Source organism: Cyclopterus lumpus, chromosome 23, assembly GCF_009769545.1.
Source record: "Cyclopterus lumpus isolate fCycLum1 chromosome 23, fCycLum1.pri, whole genome shotgun sequence".
In the NCBI taxonomy this organism is placed as follows: Eukaryota; Metazoa; Chordata; class Actinopteri; order Perciformes; family Cyclopteridae; genus Cyclopterus; species Cyclopterus lumpus.
The window spans coordinates 16,188,365-16,195,864 of NC_046988.1; the positions used below are offsets into that span (position 1 = coordinate 16,188,365).

Consider the following 7,500-nt stretch of genomic DNA (forward strand, 5'->3'; position numbering starts at 1 on the left):
AGCTGGAGGGGGCGGTGGACGTCCTGAGCGTCACCTGCCGGCTCCGAGCTGACAGGTAGCGTCACCTGTTGACTCCGCATTTAAAGTGACAGTGTAGGAACTGGTCCTGGATCAGTCTCCGTTCAGTCCTGACACACCAGTGAGGAGGTCTGAACTGGTCCTGGATCAGTCTCACACTTGGGTATCACAATAACGACTCTGTCTGTCTCTGCAGAGGCGGTATGATCCAGACAGGTGAGCAGTACGAGTTCGTCCACCACGCCCTGAGTCTGTACGAGGCCCGCCTTTCTGCAGAAACCGGCCAATGAGGGCGCACCGGCCGCACAGGAGGCGTCGTGTGATCTCCGAGATTATGGAATCCTTCAGGGGATCTTTGGGTTTTCGATGGACAACCAATGAGGAAGGCGAATGGGTGGAGCCTGTGGTAGGGAAAGGAAGAAAAAGGTAAATTTCAGGAAACGGAACACATCCGTTCTTCTGCTTCTCTGGTGTTTCTTCTTCTTGTCGGCGAGCCGGTAAGACTTCTTCTCTCGACTGTTCACCTCCTTTCGGTCGCGGAGGCGCAGAGATCGACTCCAACGACACGTTGCTCGTGTTTCTGCGTCTTGAGGACAATGATTTTGTATCGTGGTGTTCTTATTATCTGAAGATGACTGTTAGTTGCTCGCTCCATTGGTCCACAAGCTCTCTGTGACGTCCGCTCTCCGCAAGTTCCTCTGCGGTCGTTTTTAACGTTCTCCTCCAGGAGGTTGATGCATCTCCAAAGATATTTTTCACAATCTTAAAGACTCGAACTTCCTTTTTAAACGTCACAGAGACTAAACGTTGGTAAACTTTCAGCTCAGGTAACTTAACATGCTAACTTTGCTAACAAGCAAGCTAACGCTACTTTCTGATACGTTTGCAAAACCCCGGCTTTGTTTCCATTGACTTATTTTTAATGCACATTTTGAAGCATCGCATTGAAGCGCTGCTAAGGAAACCAGTTTGATAGATTTGCATCTATTTGTGTGTTGAAAAAATGCATCGGATGGAAACACGACTAGCGTTGAATATCTGAGCCAACAATCTGGTTAGCGGAAAAGCTAACGCAACTTTGAGATCTATTTTGATGTATTTCAAACTCACGGGGAGCCGACATCACAGCGGAGCGACCTCCAGACGAAAAGCTCAAAGCTAACAAACCAATGTAGCGACAAACAAGCTAATGCTAAGCTAGTTCTCGTAGTACAGCGATCTCCATGGAGGCTAATTGTAGCGTCAGTAGTTCAGCGTTAATCAGTAATGCTTTAATGCTAATAAATGGATGCTTTTTTATAAGCTCGTTATAATCAGCCCGCTATGCTAACGCAATATTTTGTCAAAACCAATTATATTTAGTATTCAAGTGGTAAAAGATTAGCGTGTTTTACGGCAATTATTTATAAGTATGTCTCACGTAAAGCTTTGAAGGTACAAAGCGAGAATTACAGGAAATCTGTATATGGAACTAACGCCCGAAACGTCGTACTACAACTCTGTAAAAGATCAATAACGTGTATAAAACTGTATCTCAAAAGTAGCCAATCGCTGTCACGTGAGCACATTTAATTAATTAATGAAGATGAATCATGATGAAATATCTCGACATTGTATTCAACTGTAGTTAAACTTAGCCAAACAATTACCCGGTTGTGTATTGATATTAATATTTTGCTTTATACCAAAAAAAAAGAAAGTTAAATAATTTACGTGGTGCAGTCATCTCGTTGAGGTGCTGTTGTGAATTGTTATCTTAGTGTCTTAGTATCCTGGTCTACGTTATCTTTTTGTGTATCAAAGTAATAATAACTTTATTTTTATACAGTTTTTACATGTTTTTCATGTGTTTTAGCAGCTTTCAGCCGTTTGTCGTCTCTCAACGAACACAAACGCGTATTTTAGAATTAAAATGTGAAACTGAAATGAACATACTTTGTTAGTTGCTGCGGTGTCGACTTGTTTTTAGAGGTTTCCAGTGACGGAGAACATTACCATTATACATGTACCTGCTAACATTGTCCACTACGTGTTAAAGTGCTATTACACCCCAATGTGGGCGGGGCCAATCCACGGACCGCAAACCAACACGGAGAACTTGCTGCTATAAACCGTGAGAAGTCGGAAACGTTTCGACGGACAATAAACGAGAGAAATTCTGAAGGACTCTTTTTCTTTATTTGTTCCTCTTCTTGTGATACAACCGAGAGACTTTGGACCAGTTTCTGTTTGTCTTTGTGTCCACCATCAACCCGGTTATCACTCTGTTCAGGATCCATCTGGAGCTCAATATGGGTAGAAATATCTGGCCAATTGGAGTGTGATAGTTACGCAATGCACACAACACACTGCCTCTGACGCAGTACCGTGTGTGTCCACTAGGTGGTGGTTCATGTCCTGTACTGTGTCGTTGTTGACTGTTGATGAAGCTATAAGGGAAGCGAGGCAAGAAATTCACTTTAAATTAAATTGTACAGCATTGTGGGCTAATGGTTACCCCGACAACCAACCTGGTGCATAAACCCAACCAACCCAACCAACGGAGACGAGGGGAAGCAGCCAATCAGAGGCCTTCGCCGGCAGTAAAGAAAAGGACTTTAAGTGTTGTGAAGAACACGTTTACCACATTTGAATACACATGAAATGTTCCTTTAAACTTCTGTGACATCACGTCTCACCGGATGCTGATGGGTGTTTATTTTAAACTGTTTTACTAATCGACTTGAATGTTGTAACAGTCTGAAACCTTAGCCACTGAGTAGTGCTGTGACCTCTTTTTCTACTTCTATCTACATATAATATATATGTGTTTATATATATATATAAACACATATACATACGGTATATATTGTGACCTGTAATCTGTACATAAACACTGGACATAAAGACTCTTGACTCCACTTGTCTTGGATTCGTCTCCTGAAGGGGAATCCTATTATCTGTACGTTGAGATACAGATTTGTGTTGTAAGTGAACTTCTGGGTTCGTTTCCAGAAGTTTAAAACAATTTATTTGACGTAACGACGGTCATAACTTGTTGTTTCTCTACAGGATGTCGAGTGTCTCTCTTCGTATGTTTAGATAACGAAGTTTCATGAAAATACTCATTGATTATCTCTTCAAATACATTTTGAAACCGTCAAGGTTTATTCATGAGGACGAAGCTGAATAAACTCTGACTCACTTCAACTGAAGCTTTGTGGTTCTTCATGGAAGTCAAGACGGATAAATAAATGCATGAAAGAGTGAAGCTTTAACTTTGTTCCTAGAAACTAACTGTGACGTAACGTTAGAGAGACAAAGAGAGAGAGAGAGAGAGCAGGAAGGAAGGAAAGAGGTGTGGAGCTCCAACCAACTGAAACAAAAACATTTGGGCTTTTAACTTGAAAACGCTGCTCAACAGAATTAATACAAAACTGTTAATGTAGCATCATGAACAGTTTATTGTTAGATTATGCATTATAACCGCATTATAACATCATTATAACATCATTATAACAGCATTATAACAGGAGTATAACAGCAGAATAACACAGCATTATAACAGCATTATAACAGTATTATAACACATCATTATAACAGCATTATAACAGCATTATAACACAGCATTATAAAGCTTCTCCAGAACCATTATTGTAAATAAAGAGTGGAGCCCAAACTTGTCACTCCAGAAAGCGTAAAGACGTTAAACTTCTCATCTCTATTTTCATCGTCTACCTCGCGGGCCTATTTATAGGCTCCATGGAGGAAGTCCGTTAGTGACTCCCAAGCTCCACACTATGGAGTCTGAACCGGCAGGAAGAGGAGGGGGGGTCCAGAGAGAAGAGGGGCGGACTGAGAGGAGGTCTGAGTCGAGGACACGAGACGGAGAAGAGAGAGGACGCTTCTGCAGAAGAATTAAAACGGTCAAATAGGGATTTATTGTTCTTTTTTATTTGTTTGTTTGTTTTCTGAACTTTCATCTCAACACAAACACGGAGTATATTCTTCCTCTTGGAAGCAGACGCACATCTCCAGCCTCAGGATTATGGTGCTGAAGGAGGATCAAAAATGATGAAATGTAAAGTTCACGGTTGTTTGTGGTTCACTTCGCTGCTGCTGCTGCTGGTGAGGGTTTTATTTGTCTTTTATGTCGCGTTTATTTATGATTATGAGTCCTGAATGTGTTTGATGTCTGTGTTCCTGTGACAAACCGTCATCAAATTAAAATCTGTCACTTTATTCTCGCTGTTGAAGTCGAGCCTCATCTAATTTATCTTTAATTTATAATAATAATAATAATAATAATAATAATGCACATTTTCGCTTCCTATTTGTGACGATGATAAACTTCAATGTATATTTTTTTTTTTAAAGTTGCTGCATATCAAAACTAAAACCACAAATTAAAAATAAATTTAATATGGTCGTAAAACATGTTTTTTTTAAATTTACCATCAAACATAAGAATTCAGGAGAAAAACCAAAGCGTCTCTTTTTTAAATTTAATGTATTCATGTGTTTCTACACCTGCTGGATGGAGAAGATTCAACTCTTTGAGTTGTTGGAACTTTTCACTTTCTCCTGAAGCGGACAGGAGGCTAGCAGTTCCCCCCCGCTTCCATTGTTTGTGCTAAGCTAAGCTAACTGTGATCTTATGTGATTTTATATTTTGTTCTCCAGTATAAAAGGTCAAAGGTCAGTAGGACCAACAACAGTTCTTTAATTATCAACCTCAACAGGAACCTGGTTAGCTTAGCTTAGCATAAAGACCTGGATCGAGGGGAAAGGGTGAGCCTGGCTTCACAACGTCACCCAGAGGTGCTCTCTAGTTGTAATGAAAATATGTAATAAAGGGCCGACAGGGTGATGCAGATTTAAACAAACAACGATTGATTACCGACTTTAACTTTTTATAATCTATTTCACCTTCTGAACATCAGAGCAGTTTCATTTCTCTTTGTTCTTGTTTTTTTAACTTCAAAATAAAAGTCCTTTATCTCTGGAAACAGAAACATTGGGACCAGAAGTAGAGAACTAGAACCCGTCTTTAGTGCAGAATAACTCAATTATGACATTAATCATTAAAAGGTGTCTGAATATGCGACATGTTTCAAGTGTCTACACACTAATGTTTTTCTCTGATTTGTTGTCATATGACTGTTGGTCTCAGGTGACTCAATCATGACGTCATAGTTTCACTGAGGAGCTCATAATTTAATGTTTTTAATACAATCTGATTAAAGGAAACGGTTGAATTTAAAGAGATTTTAAATGAGACACGTAGAATAAAACGTCTTTGATGTGTTCAAGGACCGTCGGAAAGATGAAAGCGCAGACGACAGTGTGGATTTTTACAGCTTCTGACTGTCACTTCTTCGTCTCCTCGTTTTGTTCCTCGTCTCCTCGACCAGGACGCGAGCGGCGCCGCCCCCACAGAGTCCACCAGGTGCAGCATCTCCGTGTCTGAACCAGTATCCGGTCTGGACTGGGTCTCTCTGACCGTCAGCACACCCGGACCCGACTGCTCCTTCAACGTCTCGTCTCAGGACGGCGGAGCCGACGGCGCCGAGTGTAGGAGGAGGAGACGAGGAGGAGACGAGGAGGTCAGAGGAAGGGAGCGAGGGGAGGAGGAGGAGGAGGTGAAGGAGGAGGCTGATGACGTCAGAGGGCGAGGAGAGGAGACGGAGGTGAAGGAGGAGGCTGATGACGTCAGAGGAAGGGAGCGAGGAGAGGAGAAGGAGGTGAAGGAGGAGGCTGATGACGTCAGAGGGCGAGGAGAGGAGGAGGAGGTAAAGGAGGAGGCTGATGACGTCAGAGGAAGGGAGCGAGGAGAGGAGAAGGAGGTGAAGGAGGAGGCTGATGACGTCAGAGGAAGGGAGCGAGGAGAGGAGAAGGAGGTGAAGGAGGAGGCTGATGACGTCAGAGGAAGGGAGCGAGGAGAGGAGGAGGAGGTGAAGGAGGAGGCTGATGACGTCAGAGGAAGGGAGCGAGGAGAGGAGGAGGAGGGAGGAGGTGTGTTCACCTGCGTGTTGGATCAACTGGAGCCTGGGACCTCCTACCAGCTGGAGATCCAGTCCCAGAGAGACCAGGAGACGGCAAATGTCACCCTGCACACCAGTAAGTCCTCACCCAGTACTAAACCAGTCCAGACATAGACCAGTCCAGACTTAGACCAGTCCAGACATAGACCAGTCCAGACTTAGACCAGTCCAGACTTAGACCAGTCCAGACACACACCAGTCCAGACATAGACCAGTCCAGACTTAGACCAGTCCAGACTTAGACCAGTCCAGACACAAACCAGTCCAGACACAAACCAGTCCAGACTTAGACCAGTCCAGACTTAGACCAGTCCAGACACAAACCAGTCCAGACATAGACCAGTCCAGACTTAGACCAGTCCAGACTTAGACCAGTCCAGACACAAACCAGTCCAGACACAAACCAGTCCAGACACAAACCAGTCCAGACTTAGACCAGTCCAGACATAGACCAGTCCAGACTTAGACCAGTCCAGACTTAGACCAGTCCAGACACACACCAGTCCAGACATAAACCAGTCCAGACATAGACCAGTCCAGACTTAGACCAGTCCAGACTTAGACCAGTCCAGACACAAACCAGTCCAGACACAAACCAGTCCAGACTTAGACCAGTCCAGACATAGACCAGTCCAGACTTAGACCAGTCCAGACTTAGACCAGTCCAGACACACACCAGTCCAGACATAAACCAGTCCAGACTTAGACCAGTCCAGACACAAACCAGTCCAGACATAAACCAGTCCAGACACAAACCAGTCCAGACACAAACCAGTCCAGACACAAACCAGTCCAGACATAAACCAGTCCAGACTTAGACCAGTCCAGACACAAACCAGTCCAGACTTAGACCAGTCCAGACATAGACCAGTCCAGACTTAGACCAGTCCAGACACAAACCAGTCCAGACACAAACCAGTCCAGACACAAACCAGTCCAGACTTAGACCAGTCCAGACTTAGACCAGTCCAGACTTAGACCAGTCCAGACTTAGACCAGTCCAGACACACACCAGTCCAGACATAAACCAGTCCAGACATAGACCAGTCCAGACTTAGACCAGTCCAGACACAAACCAGTCCAGACATAAACCAGTCCAGACACAAACCAGTCCAGACACAAACCAGTCCAGACACAAACCAGTCCAGACACAAACCAGTCCAGACTTAGACCAGTCCAGACTTAGACCAGTCCAGACACAAACCAGTCCAGACTTAGACCAGTCCAGACATAAACCAGTCCAGACTTAGACCAGTCCAGACACAAACCAGTCCAGACTTAGACCAGTCCAGACATAGACCAGTCCAGACTTAGACCAGTCCAGACACAAACCAGTCCAGACACAAACCAGTCCAGACTTAGACCAGTCCAGACTTAGACCAGTCCAGACTTAGACCAGTCCAGACACAAACCAGTCCAGTGGTATTATTACTGGTACTACAGTAGTTTCTTCCACTAC

The 7,500-nt window shown here is 43.9% G+C and overlaps 2 protein-coding genes across 4 annotated transcripts in view; both read left to right on the forward strand.

Annotated features, from left to right (window-relative positions):
• ptprr (protein tyrosine phosphatase receptor type R) overlaps positions 1-2,904 on the forward strand; it is a 26,409-nt gene extending 23,505 nt beyond the window's left edge. For 2 of the 3 annotated variants that reach the window (XM_034526612.1, XM_034526613.1), the window contains exons 16-17: positions 1-55; positions 215-2,904. The exon at positions 1-55 is cut by the window's left edge and continues 59 nt beyond it. In XM_034526612.1, the coding sequence (XP_034382503.1) occupies positions 1-55; positions 215-308 (149 nt within the window). In that variant the 3' untranslated portion in view covers positions 309-2,904. The remainder of the gene's footprint in view (positions 56-214) is intronic. The other variant, XR_004608993.1, reaches the window with a different exon arrangement.
• Positions 2,905-3,808: 904 nt separating this feature from the next.
• The window catches only part of ptprb (protein tyrosine phosphatase receptor type b), a 32,969-nt gene continuing 29,277 nt past the window's right edge, over positions 3,809-7,500 (forward strand). The window contains exons 1-3 of the mRNA XM_034526503.1: positions 3,809-4,125; positions 5,412-5,603; positions 5,904-6,117. Of these exons, the coding sequence (XP_034382394.1) occupies positions 4,069-4,125; positions 5,412-5,603; positions 5,904-6,117 (463 nt within the window). The 5' untranslated portion in view covers positions 3,809-4,068. The remainder of the gene's footprint in view (positions 4,126-5,411; positions 5,604-5,903; positions 6,118-7,500) is intronic.